This window comes from Syngnathus floridae, chromosome 8 (assembly GCF_059516105.1).
Source record: "Syngnathus floridae isolate MCC-2025c chromosome 8, RoL_Sflo_1.0, whole genome shotgun sequence".
In the NCBI taxonomy this organism is placed as follows: Eukaryota; Metazoa; Chordata; class Actinopteri; order Syngnathiformes; family Syngnathidae; genus Syngnathus; species Syngnathus floridae.
In genome coordinates, this window is record NC_142420.1 from 6,135,396 (window position 1) to 6,148,189 (window position 12,794).

Consider the following 12,794-nt stretch of genomic DNA (forward strand, 5'->3'; position numbering starts at 1 on the left):
GCAAGTGTTACGTCACACACTTTGCAGACAAACAGCTGTTGCAACAGTAGGCATGCTTAAAAAGTTTGACACACGTGGTTGTCCCTTCTCTTCTTTCAGTGAGTACAAAATCACCCCTGAGCCTAAAATAGAATTGATCTTGGCGCAAAAGATGCATCTGTGGACACAATTTGATTACCCTCTCAGTGAGAACCAGAAGTGGTCTTGCCTGCCAGCTAACATATGATAACAGATTCAATATTTGGACTTCATGACTGATCAAATATTTGTACTCTTGTGGGTTGCTTTGTTCCCTCTGTACATATACGAGGACTGCACTGTGATTGGCTCTTGATTCATTAAAACAAAAACAAACATCACATATTCACAGGGTTTTTTTCCCTAATTTTTTCCAATGTTTTGACTTTTTTTAATGGAGATGAGCGTTTTTGAAAAAAAGCATATTGGAGGTTTGTTTTGATTTTTTGAATAATTCCAGGGCTGTTAATTAAACAAGAATTTTCCCTATTTGCAGGCTGGCCCGGTCCCTAACTTAAATCCTCGATTGGCCACTGTATAGTTTTTAATTGTAATATCAGTATTCACCACTAGATGGTATTAGTCGACACGCTAGTTGGGTTCTCCTGGAGCCATGTGAGAGTAGCTATCATCAACAGTTGATGTAATAACATGAAGAAATTATTTCATTTACTATTCATGTCCATTTAACTCACTGGCACTAGCTTCTGGATTATTTGAAAACTTCTGTGTCTTCAGTGACACAAAAAGAACAACAGATGGAAATATATTACAAGAATTGGTTGGAGTCTGTTTTATTTCGGTCAGCGTTATCTCATAAATTGGATTTTAGCAAAATCACTTTACTCTACTCGAGTCTCCTTTGCCACCTCCTGCATAAACAAACTTTTTTTTTTTCTTTTTAACATTCAAAATGCCCTAAGTACATCTGAGTTTGTACATACAAGTTTCAATTTGGTCACTGTGTATCTGTTCTTGAAGCTTCAGGTCCAGAGGTCCGCCGCTCATCTCTACTCGGCTGCTCCACTGGTATCTCTTTGCTCTTGAATCCATTTTCACATTGAGCTCGATTTTGTTTCTCTTTCTCCAGGGCTTTCTCCATCGCAGTGTAGTAGTCAAGGGCCTTCCGCACTGGATCAATGATGTGTTGCTGCAGATCCAAAAATGCCAGCAAAGTCGCAGATTCCTTCAGACCAATGAGTTAGGGTTGCATGCAAAGTCATGTGATTACCTCCAGGCAGGGAAAGAGGTTGGCCAGCTCTATAAAGAGCGGCAAAAGCACAAATCTGATGAAGCCAGTTTGAGATGTGGGTTTGGTTATCTTATCCCGGTCCATGAAAGGGGTGACAGGAAGACCCTGTAACTTCTCGACATCACTCTGAGGACCACACAGAACTAATTCAATTTTGATTACGGTTAACAAGATCCATTGAAGTTGACTTTTTGAAATTGAAACATGTGTCACTACAACATGATTTTGTTTAATCCATTGCGTCACCTGGTTGTAGAATTCCTGTAAAAGACAATCCAGCCAAGGCTCTGCCACTTCCATGGGTCGTGCTTCATTGGAGATGTCACTCACTTTGATCAGAATCATCATAAGCTGTGTAAGGATGGAAGATTCAGTAGAGTCCTTGTGCATGAGCCTTACGACACATAGTTTAAGTGAAAACAGAGCCTGTTGTTTTACTTTTATGTAAATGGGAAGGAAGCCATTTTAAACGTCAAACGTTTTGGTGTTGCAAGTGAAAATAAGAATGTTAGGGTTCTTAAGTTCTTTTGCAGCCACCGTACGGTAGCGATATTGAGCATCTTATCTGCTGGACGATGATTTTTTTTTTCCGACTGACGATGGACGGAAGGAGGGAGGGACGGAGCAGTGATGCAAGCGCTTTTAATTAGGACGAACGAAGGGACAGATGATTGACAAACTGATGATGACACAAGGGTGCTCAGGTTGTGTACAAAAGGATGAAATTTGGTAAATTACCCACCTTTAGAAAACAAATAATGCCTGAAAAATGTTTTTCTTGCTTAGTTTTTTTTTATCTTAATGGATTTATAATCTGTTCAATGACCTATTTCCCTGTTATGGAACTATAAATGCTTTTATCACTTGAGCTTTCTGTTGCTCAGATTAATCTTTTGCTCATGTCATCTTGACACTCACGCACTCATTTGAATTTTACACACTTCACACTTGAACTTTGAACCCAATGACAGAGGTTGGTTCCCAATCTGTCCTTTTAGAAGTGTTTACTCCTTATTTGCAGTCATGCTATCGTCTCAATTTATGACATCATCCACTCCTACTACTTTTTACTCAAAGATTCTGTTTATAAAGGAGGTCAAAAATAAAAAACAAACCTTTTAAGTAGGTTTTTTATAGCAATCATTTGTCTTTGTTACAGTAAAAAGAATTGAAAAAAAAGGTGGATATAAGTAATGAGTACAATTTAATTTCTTACCACATCTCTGTGATCCTTATTGTCAAAGTCAAACGGAGCCAGAATGGACTTGAACTTGTTGAGGATCTCATTGTGTCTTGTCATATCAGTGGCCAGAATGCATCTGCAATTTCAAAATATTGTGCTGTTGTGTAATAAACTCTGGGCAGAGCAAATTAACATATACAAAATGGTTAAAATTAAAAAAAAAATCTCACTTAATAATGCCTTCTCTTATCCGCTTGTATTGGTCCAGAGGCAGATTTCTGAAAATGTTGCTCTCTGTCTAGACACAACAAATTCTTCATCTCACCACTCCCTTAATTTCTTTCAATTTCTGTAAAAGTTGTACCTTCTCCAGGATATCAAAAGCGACTGCGCAGTGGTGGTTCTCCAAGGGAGAGATGTCATTGTAGCGAAGTGCAAGTTCTGTCCGAGCATTGATCTGGAATAATATGCACACATAGCCAAGGCTGGAAATAACATTTGTTTTCCTTTGAGGAACTACTTTGCAAACCAATCACTTGAGAAACACTAACAATTTTGAGTAGCATTATTTTTTTTCAGGTGGACTGGGTTTGATTAAATAAAAATATGACAATATAATAGTGAAGTTGATTGTTGGGCTGGAGCTGTTTAATATTTCAACATTCGAGAGGTACATTGGACTGATCTCTTCTATATTAAGATTACCTGGTATGCATTATTGTAGCCAGTGTGATCAAGATCATGGCAGATTGCAGACGTCAGCATGATCAGTAGGTCAACGCCGTCCATCTTACTTCTCAGGTCGGTCAACCAGATTAAACCATACATCTGTTGCAAGAGATGACAAAATTTCTTTGACTTTTGATTCATAAGATCTCCGGTGCTGCATATTCCACCCACCATCTGGGTGACACAGAAGCAATGCTTGAAGTTGTGGAAAGGAATGTTGTTGTATCTGCGGTACACTTCAAACAGGAACTGTTGTAATACTTCAGGTTCAATATTGTAGGTCGCAATAAAATCCAAGTCTGTGTACATGACTTGCAGAAGGACCATTATCTCCGCATCCTCCCACTGCCTGCACTCACACCAAAAGAGAAAAAACATCTCAGATGAGTCAGTAAAGTCAATTTAATCTGCCCGTCCTGTCAACCGCTTTGATAAAATAGGAAAGAATAGCATGATAAACACAAGTTAATAAATTAATTATCATAAATCATTCAAACGGAATCACCCGGAGCGGAGATTTGTAAACATCTGTGTGTGACTGTTTGGTTTCGCGTGATATAAATCCCCATCCATCCCAACTGTGTAAAAGCTCATCTCAATCCATACTGTGTATTTGTGAACCACTTCAAACATGATTTTGAATAAGCCACTTGTGAGCCTTTTGATATGTGAGCCCTCTGCAGGCGTATTGATATTGAGATGAGTATGCTAACCAGAAGAAAAGAATGGAAGACCACAATCTTTTCAGATACACACAGTGCATCCAAAAAATATTCACAGCGCTTCACTTGATCCAAATCCAAAACCTACCAGTTGTCAAATGTTGGAGTCTTTAAGTACTGCCTTACTTCCTCTGATACCTCCAGAGAGCTGCGAGGGTGACACCATAAGATAATAAGAAATGATTGATTGTATGAATACACAAAATAGATTGGCGTCACTTGCACATGCCTCATTTGAAGGAACTTTTCACGCACATGCTCACATTCCTCTTTGGTTTTATGTAACGTTCTCTTGTGGTAGAACGGAGAGGGCTTGTGTGCCCCCTCAGACAAGTCCTTGAATAACCCCAGCCAGCTGAGATGCTCCACACTCTAAAATGAAATTGGTTCAAGACACAAGTTAGCTAGACAGTACATGCTTTTCAGTTTGACGTATTTTTGAAGCCTCAAAGTAAATTTCCACGCACCTCTAGTTTCTCCCGGAATGAATCCACCTGTTTCTTCATCTCATAGATGACTGCAGGCGTAGTTCCTGCTTCATCGAGGATTTTCTTTTCCAGGCCTTTAAGTCTGAAATAACATGTTACAATAACAATACATTTAACTCCTTTGTACGGTAACGCAATAAGGGTGAGGAAATGTACGTTTAGTTTTCGCTGTTTTTCTTTTTTCTAATGGGTTTGAGGTATTCCACCTTTTCTCCATGGATGAGAGATCATATCCCAGTGCACCAGCAAGTTCCACACCTTATTTGAAAATAAAGAGAAATAAAAGACAATAAAAGGTCATGTCAACTATTTTGCAAGCAGGTTAAAGATTGTGCCCTTGTGCCAAGGAAAATATACCTAATGGCTGACTGTTGTAGCCAGAAGCCACTACTTCCAGTTTGTAGCAGGCGTTGGGCTTATTTGGCTCCAGATTTGGTGAGATGTTGATGATGTTGCCTTTGGGATTGTAAAGCTTTAAGATGTCATGTGGACCGGCTTCAGCTGCAGCTCGGAACAGATCTGGAAGGGTCGCTTCAGTTTTTGCTGTGTTTTGAAAGATTCTGTGCTGTTCTATTGACGCAAGGCAACTGAATTTCACCTTGAATCAAAACCCAGTGCTGCTTGAGGCATAAGAAAACTGTGCACTTAAGATTCACAACGGAAAAGCCCTTTGAGTTGAAGTGGAAACTGCACCTCTTGAGTTCAGTTGCCTTGATTTAAGCTTTGCAGATACCATGACCTCAGGGACAGAGAATCTACACGGACGTTCAATGGTACTTTTCTGAACAGAACATTTCAAACACAAATACCGTAAAAAAAAAATGTTTTCCTTTAATTCCACACTGCAAGTACCCAACAGATGTATGCACGTCGAGGCTTTAAGCTGACACCAAGCAGTTGCGTAATAAGTGACAAGTTGCTTTTAAAATGATTTGGTGTTTTATGAGTCATCCATGTTAGACCCTTTTGGCATTCCACAGCACTTCAAACAAAATGCATGAATCATGTTTGGCCAGAGAACATAAAGACTGAAGAGCTGTCAGTGGCAGCTGTTTGCCGTCGGAAAGTTAGCAGACCTCGATTGCTCCCGTGTTATTCTTTCTATGACCAAATCATTGTGAGGTTTATGATGACATACAAACCTGTGCACATTAAGCCCCACTTTGCTTCCACACCAGAAGTTAAACATTGTGTTTATTTGACTACTCTTGCAAAATTCCGTTCAGGAACATTGAACACATTACACATTGAACATAGAAAATGTTTTATAAGCAATGATACTTTAACCCTTTGACAAGGTAGGCAGTAAATTATCTGCTCTTACCTTTGACATCTTGAGCAGGACAACTCACCGGGAACTCGGCTTGTTCTGGTCTCCCATTTACTGTAAAGTAAATAATTTTTGTTGCCATCTCATTTATTCAGAGGAGCTTACGTTGCAGTGTGTACTGTACACAGGTCTGAATCAAGCATCCGTATATCTCATTATTCTACTTTGAACAACCCTCCGCCTCCCTTTAATATACTTCCCACTCTTCTGTGCCCCGCCTTCTGTTCTCCATTGGACGGTGTTTCCTAATGACACAAATTTAAAGTAATCAGACAATAACACACTGCTGTTTTACCCATGGTTGAAAAAAGAGCCTTCCAAACATTATTTTCTAAAATCATTATGATTACATTATTTCAACACACAAAAAAACTTCAAATGATATGGCTTATAATAATTTGTCACAATGTACACTCTATCAAACATTTTCTTCTTTTCTTAGCACCTTGGCAAAAAAGCAGACTACAGCCTGGACGGTAAAAAAGCAAAAATCACAAAAATCATCATTCTTAAAAATTTCTTCTTGCAAAATGTTATTGAGTTACTAATCAGTTTTTGTGTTTGATGTTTTGTTTTTTTTGTTTGTTTTGTTAGTTAGTTAGTTAGTTAGTTAGTTAGTTAGTTAGTTAGTTAGTTAGTTAGTTTGTTTGTTTGTTTGTTTGTTTGTTTGTTTGTTTGTTTGTTTGTTTGTTTGTTTGTTTATCTGACATTGGAAAGGCATCTGCACAAACTAGTGATGGAAAAATGAAGCTTCATAAGATTTTTTTGACTCCTCATGATGGCAATCCTGGTTTAAAGAAGCAATCAAAATGAAAAAATGTCCATTGCAGCAGCGTTTGTCCTTAAACCAAAAGCACCATAGGGTACTTCATGAAGCTTAATTTTCCCATCACTAGTGGCAACCACAGAGCACTCAACATGACTAGGGGGAAAGCAGGTCACACTGAGTTTCTGCGGACAATAGAGTAACGTTTGTGATGTTTTTGCTGCCCTCTGCTGTGCAGGCGACACAACAGCATTTAAAACTGTGTGGCAATATTTAGAAGATGAATCCGATTGGACAGAAATTGAGGCATGACCCACATGTTCCACTCTACACCAATCACAAACGGCCTATGAACAGACAGACCAATCAGGACAGTGTGACTCTCTAGCCCCGCCCTATTGACCAAGGTTGCAGCACAAGCGGAAAGTCACCTTTTCGGGGAGAAGCTAGTGACAGCTAGACTAGTGCTGTTGCTAGTACGTAAGAATTGGCATCCTTTACTTTCTTAATCTGAAAAGAAAAATATATTTTTTTATTTACAACGTCGTATATTTTACAATACTGCGTAACTTTTAATACAAGCTACTTCATTATCGCTACCGTCTTGTTTAGCCGAGCTTCCAGCTTCAGCGGTTGTCATCTGCCTCCCACCCCGAGATACTACCATCATCATGGCTGCATTGAGAGTGTCCTACCACAGGATTCTGGACCGGATAGAGCATATGCTGCCCGCCAAACTGAGACCCCTGTACAACCACCCTGCAGGTAAAGCGAGTTTACACCGCCGCATTCCGATTAAAGCAATCTTTAAAAGAAGTCCCGATCATTTAAAAGCGTGTTTGCAGTAATCATGCACCGAGATTGAGGTCACTTTTTCGTGTTTGGTTTTGATAAACTGCTTAGAAAACCTCAACGAGACAAAGGTTTGTGAGCTTTGAGTTAGGGTCAGTTCAGATTTTAGGTTGATGCTTATTTAGGAGTATGAGAGAAGCTATTGTGTTCATCTCACAACCCTTTAATCCAAAGATCACAATAACCAACAGCTGAGGTGGAGGCAGTCCAATTTATGCTTGAAAGGGTTTATAGTCTGGTTTTTGTTGCCCCCCTCCAAGGTTAATGGAAATGTGCAAGGACAACATTGTGACCAGGTATGACTGGGCGGAACCAAAACAAAAACGCCTCACTCTGATTTGCAGAAACGTGCCCTTTTTTATAAAGCCCTCAGCACTGGTTCGGTGATAAGTGTAGTGAAAGCAGGCCACTGGCCTTTTATGGTCCTCTTTGCCTTTTTAAGTCTTATTAGCACAAAGACTATATATTTGTCAAAGGAAGCTTTTAACATCTTAACCAAATTGTGAGAGACCCCATGACCTACATGATAAGAAAAACTGTGTTTGCTGTATGCTTTCATACTTTTGTACTGCACTGGAAGCGCACTGTAAATTCACCTATGGGGAAAGTTTTGAAGTTTTTATATTCTTGACAACCAAACCAGCAGGTTCTAGGATCCCTTATGGTTCCCTCATCTGTGCAGCAGAGCAGTAGTGTCGGTGTTCATTTTTGTATTGACAGCAGTTTTTGTGGCCTGGCCACTTGGATTTCGGTTTCACCTGATTGCAGAGAAACCCTTCAAATTTTGACATGCATAAAACAATGTCAAAAGAGGGCTCTCATGGGTTTTCACTTGTTCAAATGTTTTCATTCAAGGTCCAAAAACAGTGTTCTTCTGGGCTCCGATGTTCAAATGGGTAAGTACATTTTTTTAATCAATATTGTAATAGGTCGCATAGCTGGCATGGTATTGATTTCCAGTCAGTGTTAAGACTAGCGATACATTGTTTCCTCGCTACATTGTGGGTTGATCAAACCACCACCACCCCTGACTCTGTCACGTTGTTTATAAAATTCCGGGACAACATAAAAACACAAGACTGCACACTTACGCAGGAGCTGCTGTCTGCCACAGCTCACACCCAGGCGCTCATCAATGTCATTGTTGCCAGCACATTAGCGTTAGCAGTTTAGCCACTAATAATTAGCAATGCTGCCACCGGATTAAAGCAGCAATGAATTGATCAGCAATCAATCATGTCATCTTTTACAATATTATGTTCTATGTGGTTTACTTTTTTTTTTTTTATGTATAAAAGCGGTAACTGAATTTCAGGGCCTGGTTGCAGCTGGTTTGGCTGACATGACACGGCCAGCAGAAAAGCTGAGTACCTCCCAGTCTGCAGTACTGACAGCAACAGGTAAGATACAACTTAAGCAACAAAGAGTTAATAGCATTTTTTTTTTCTGACTGTCTTTTATGACTTAGATTTAATAGAAAGTACATTGCCCTTCTAGGTCAAAGGTATGCAAGGTTTTTCGAATGCTTTTTTTTTTTTCCAGCATCATATTTCCTCAAACAAACGTTATCTTATGACGTTTTGGACAAAACAGACTATGTTCTCACTGATGTGTGCATAACCTCGACTCTTGCTGCCCAGGCCTGATCTGGTCCAGATATTCACTGGTCATCATCCCAAAGAACTGGAACCTGTTTGCTGTCAACTTCTTCTTGGGTAGTGCCGGAGCCTCCCAGCTCTACAGGATTTGGAGGTGACTATGAAACTCTTTTTTTTTTTTAGATGCTGTGTGTCATGTCTGTCACCGAGTGGTGAACATTATTACAATTTCAGGCTGTTCAGCTATAATACTAAAAATGTTTTTCAAAAATTAGACTTCTAGTTGTCCATCCTTGTTTTAAGCCATAATTCGCCCTCACACAAAAATGATTTAACCATTTAAATTTACTGAAACGTTTTAATCACATTGTAAATGTGCATGAATTCCCCCCCAAATTTTGAAAGCATAACATATATAGAATTACATATAATGGGATTGGAATCAAATGTATTGTCATTGCACGTCATTGAGACTAGAGCAACAAAATTTCATATATATATTTTTTTTTAATACTCCTCCCATACACTGTAATCATGTTGAAACGTATTTAACCACATTCCTCATGAAACTGTACTGTTACCATTTATATTCTTCATTGGGCAACTGTTGTGTCCCTCAACAGATACCACCAGGATCAGAAGGCTCAGGAGGTGGCAGAGTCCTGACCATCAACAATTAAGTGAAAGGACAACACCGGTTGAGCTGCCCCACAAATCCCTCATCATTTGTACGTCATCACGTCATCCATGCCTGCAACATGATCCGATCGTATTTCGTATCGAGCTCCCTGCTGGAAATGTGCACTTTCCCAAAAGTCTCAAGTTTCCTCAGGGTGTGTATATTTTAACATTAAAAAAAGATGGTCACCTACGCACAAGTAATTACTTGTTTAACAAGTTGTTTGATTGTACATTTAGTTTTTATCATTATAGGGTGTAGCAATCATTACCTCATGCAATCATTTCCCAAAAATGTATGGTTTTGAAGAATGTGTCCATTCATTGAAGGGCATCATCACATTGCTCATATTTATAATGCAGTTGTTCAATTGTGATTCATTTTAATGCTTTAAATTTGTGAGAACATAATCAATTCATTGCTTCACTTATCGTAATGTTAATTGCATAACACCATTTCTATTAAACCTGTGGAGCTTGTAATGCTCCACAAGGGTCACTCGCTAACACTGGTTAGCAAATAATGTTTGTTATTAGGAAGTCTGTAAGTATATAAATTAATTTATAACCCCTGCCGACTTATAGTCACCTCACTGTAATGGCAATAATCAAACTGACTTTGTCACCTGATCTACCGATTGATGGAGCAAATGGCACTTTGAGGCACTGTGGATTTGTGATGCCTGTTTTGAATGGCTAATAAACCCTGTTCAACAGAGGCCGCTGATTTGTTGAGTCCTATTTCAAAGCGTAAATCACAGAAATTTGAAATGTCTACTCAGTTCTGCTTTGTTGTAAAGCCAAACCATATACAGACTCGAAAAACTGCTAAAACCCATTCAGATGATGGTTACCCACAAAACGTTTATTCACAACCAAAAGCTAAGGAGCCAGAACTTAGCGTTTTCCACCAACACGGGGCGCGTTCACCTTCATGGGCTTGGCGATCTTCGGCTTCTGTGCAGCCTTGCTGGTTGCCTTGAGGACAGAGGTATAGAAATACTTTTTTCAACTTGAGAATTCAGGGATATACAAAGACAGAAAAAGTGGACAAAACATATTTACACATTTATAAATTTTGTTGAATTAAATGAACTACAATGATCACACTATAGCTTTTATAAGATTCACATGAAACAAGCTATCCCCAAGAGTTTCTCAACAATAGGCTAATATTTACATCCATCCAATTACTTGTAACATCTGCATTACAAATCTGCATTAATATGAACAACTCTCACCTTAGTACTGGGGGCAGCGGGCTTCTTTGCTGCCTGCTTTGCCTTCTTAGCCTCCTTGGCAGCCCTGATTAAGAAGGAAAAGGGGAAAAAAAAACATTTACAGCCATCTGAATCACAGTTAACCCTGCCTATTTGTGAATTCACTTATTTGCACATTTTAGAGCTAATTTTGTAGCACCCTTTTCAGGTTGAATATACATTTGATTGGTAATTATTCATAAATATCTTCAGTTATGTTTATTTGTATTTTAACATTTTCAGTTTCAAGAAGGACGTACATCAACGGATAACAGTATCTGTGCAACTGCTTGAGTGTGTTCTTACCTGATGGCCTGCTCTCTCTGGGCCTTGCGGACCTCGGGCTTCTGGTTCCTTTTGGCCATGATCTCAGCCAGGGAGGCACCAGTGATGGCCCTCTGGAACTTAACGGCACGGCGGGTACGCTTCTTGCTCACCTCTTCCTGTTAGGGCACAAAATGTTAAGCGGCAATCCTAGGGCAGTTTGTACTATGTACAAAAAAAAAAATAAATAAATCTCAACTTAGAAAATGCAAAATACTGAGTGTTCAAACAATTTGTATCAATAAGGCATGTCGGAGAGTTTGGAGGCCGACCATTGGTAATAAGTCAAAGGCCAGTACTATGATCTCCGTGTATTCTATGGCTGCAGGGTGTGGAGTGAGCGCTGATGCACAGCCTGCAAAACACAGCCCGGCAACAGCACATGACATGGAGGGAAACCATACACTCCGTCCCCCCAGAGCCAAATAATTGACAGCCTACTGTAGACATACAGTGAACCTTTTCTGATTTGCATTTCTTTCCCCTGCAGAAGCATAACCATTGCAGAAAAATGTAAATAAATTTAATTGAGAACTTGAATTATTTTCCACAACCGACATCTTTTACTGTTTGGACTGTCTTTTTGTTCTCTCGGTAAGTCGCTAACTCACAAGATCATATTTTACAATGTTGATCTAAAAACAAACACGTCTTTCCAAATAGATTTATTCGTTAATAGCTATGAACAATTTGGAAAATCAATACATCCACTTGGAGTCATTAGATCTTAACAAACCGGAAAGCAACAGAAAAAAAAACCTGGTGTGTTAATTTGTATACCTCACAGAAAGCACCGTGCCCATGACAACTCCACCGCTTGGTAGAATTAAGTTTGACAAGTTTGTAGACAGATTTTATGAGGTATTCGCTTATTACTTACAGATTGTCCCTTCTTGTGCTTGCGTCTGTACAGCACTGTCCAGTTGATCTGTCGGGGATTCCTCTTGGCCAAAAATGCAGACTCGCATTTGGCGTTCAAGAATTGGAACACCTGTAATAAAAATATTGCATTGGACGATCAAGCTGGAGGACTTGACGCAATAGGCAGGGATAGCGTCCATAGCATTTAGCATGAGCCGGGTAGGCCTATTGCAGGTGGTCGTTTATTTCTAAAGCTACTTCCACGTTAATAGCATACCAAACATGTTTGGCAGTTAGTTTGGTGAGTCCTAGGTTGAACTGTGAATACTAAAAATTACCCAAACTAGAAGGGGGTAACAACGAGGACGTTTACCTTCCCGTCTATCCTGGCGTATCGGCGGCCATGGCCGGGGTATATTTTATACCCGCTGAAACTGCACAACTCAACCCTGAAAACCACAAAGTTAGGGCGTCAATGAAAGAAATTGGTTTGTGTAATCGTTTAAATGTCATGATTGATTAATATAGGCTTTTAAATGACAAGATGGTGTGTGATTCTATTCGGTGAACTCACTTCATTACGGCTACGAGAGGGCTCAAAACCGGAAAGAAAGACGCCGGAAACGGAAGCTGAATAAAGAGACGAAAAGTTTCCAAAGTAATTATTAGATTGTTTTTAACTCAGTTGACGATTTGTAACACGGGTGTCTAAAATATATTTATCGTTTGATTGT

At 39.4% G+C, this 12,794-nt stretch overlaps 3 protein-coding genes and 1 non-coding gene across 6 annotated transcripts; 1 reads left to right on the top strand and 3 right to left on the bottom strand.

Moving 5' to 3' along the window:
* Window positions 1-796: 796 nt before the first annotated feature.
* On the bottom strand, window positions 797-5,923 carry LOC148394195 (high affinity cGMP-specific 3',5'-cyclic phosphodiesterase 9A). 2 transcript variants are annotated; one of them, XM_088383777.1, is made up of 14 exons: window positions 5,717-5,923; window positions 4,750-4,911; window positions 4,599-4,650; window positions 4,372-4,474; window positions 4,134-4,276; window positions 3,993-4,052; window positions 3,354-3,531; window positions 3,159-3,281; window positions 2,818-2,910; window positions 2,684-2,751; window positions 2,487-2,589; window positions 1,517-1,621; window positions 1,250-1,396; window positions 797-1,168 (listed from the first exon to the last, which is right to left on the bottom strand). In XM_088383777.1, exons 1-14 carry the CDS (start codon window positions 5,802-5,804, stop codon window positions 977-979), a joined length of 1,617 nt encoding a protein of 538 aa, XP_088239903.1. In that variant the 5' UTR covers window positions 5,805-5,923; the 3' UTR covers window positions 797-976. The 2 variants fall into 2 exon arrangements, with proteins under 2 accessions (XP_088239903.1, XP_088239904.1); XM_088383778.1 differs by having other exon boundaries at window positions 5,745-5,896.
* Window positions 5,924-6,836: 913 nt separating this feature from the next.
* Window positions 6,837-10,335, top strand: mpc2b (mitochondrial pyruvate carrier 2b). 2 transcript variants are annotated; one of them, XM_088382960.1, is made up of 6 exons: window positions 6,837-6,964; window positions 7,101-7,253; window positions 8,196-8,236; window positions 8,656-8,740; window positions 8,981-9,092; window positions 9,562-10,335. In XM_088382960.1, the coding sequence occupies exons 2-6, from the start codon at window positions 7,160-7,162 to the stop codon at window positions 9,602-9,604; spliced, it is 375 nt and encodes a 124-aa protein (XP_088239086.1). In that variant the 5' UTR covers window positions 6,837-6,964; window positions 7,101-7,159; the 3' UTR covers window positions 9,605-10,335. The 2 variants fall into 2 exon arrangements, with proteins under 2 accessions (XP_088239086.1, XP_088239085.1); XM_088382959.1 differs by having other exon boundaries at window positions 6,900-7,253.
* A 119-nt stretch (window positions 10,336-10,454) lies between these two features.
* On the bottom strand, window positions 10,455-12,690 carry rpl24 (ribosomal protein L24). Its single transcript, XM_088382958.1, has 6 exons — window positions 12,635-12,690; window positions 12,434-12,509; window positions 12,080-12,190; window positions 11,182-11,318; window positions 10,858-10,921; window positions 10,455-10,594 (listed from the first exon to the last, which is right to left on the bottom strand). The coding sequence occupies exons 1-6, from the start codon at window positions 12,637-12,639 to the stop codon at window positions 10,514-10,516; spliced, it is 474 nt and encodes a 157-aa protein (XP_088239084.1). The 5' UTR covers window positions 12,640-12,690; the 3' UTR covers window positions 10,455-10,513.
* On the bottom strand, window positions 11,446-11,615 carry LOC148394198 (small nucleolar RNA SNORA23). The gene has a single exon (XR_015860130.1). It is a non-coding gene; the product is annotated as a small nucleolar RNA SNORA23 (small nucleolar RNA).
* Window positions 12,691-12,794: the final 104 nt, after the last annotated feature.

Coding starts and splice junctions, on each gene's coding strand:
- LOC148394195 (XM_088383777.1), bottom strand. CDS start 5,804: ATGGCAACAAAAATTATTTACTTTACAGTAAATGGGAGACCAGAACAA. Junction 4,912..5,716: donor TCCTGCTCAAGATGTCAAAG/GTAAGAGCAGAT, acceptor CGACCCTTCCAG/ATCTGTTCCGAGCTGCAGCT. Junction 4,475..4,598: donor CTCTCATCCATGGAGAAAAG/GTGGAATACCTC, acceptor ATGTTATTTCAG/ACTTAAAGGCCTGGAAAAGA.
- mpc2b (XM_088382960.1), top strand. CDS start 7,160: ATGGCTGCATTGAGAGTGTCCTACCACAGGATTCTGGACCGGATAGAG. Junction 7,254..8,195: donor CCTGTACAACCACCCTGCAG/GTAAAGCGAGTT, acceptor TTTTCATTCAAG/GTCCAAAAACAGTGTTCTTC. Junction 8,237..8,655: donor GGGCTCCGATGTTCAAATGG/GTAAGTACATTT, acceptor ACTGAATTTCAG/GGCCTGGTTGCAGCTGGTTT.
- rpl24 (XM_088382958.1), bottom strand. Junction 11,319..12,079: donor AGCACAAGAAGGGACAATCT/GTAAGTAATAAG, acceptor GTGCCCTAACAG/GAAGAGGTGAGCAAGAAGCG. Junction 10,922..11,181: donor CAGAGAGAGCAGGCCATCAG/GTAAGAACACAC, acceptor CTTCTTAATCAG/GGCTGCCAAGGAGGCTAAGA.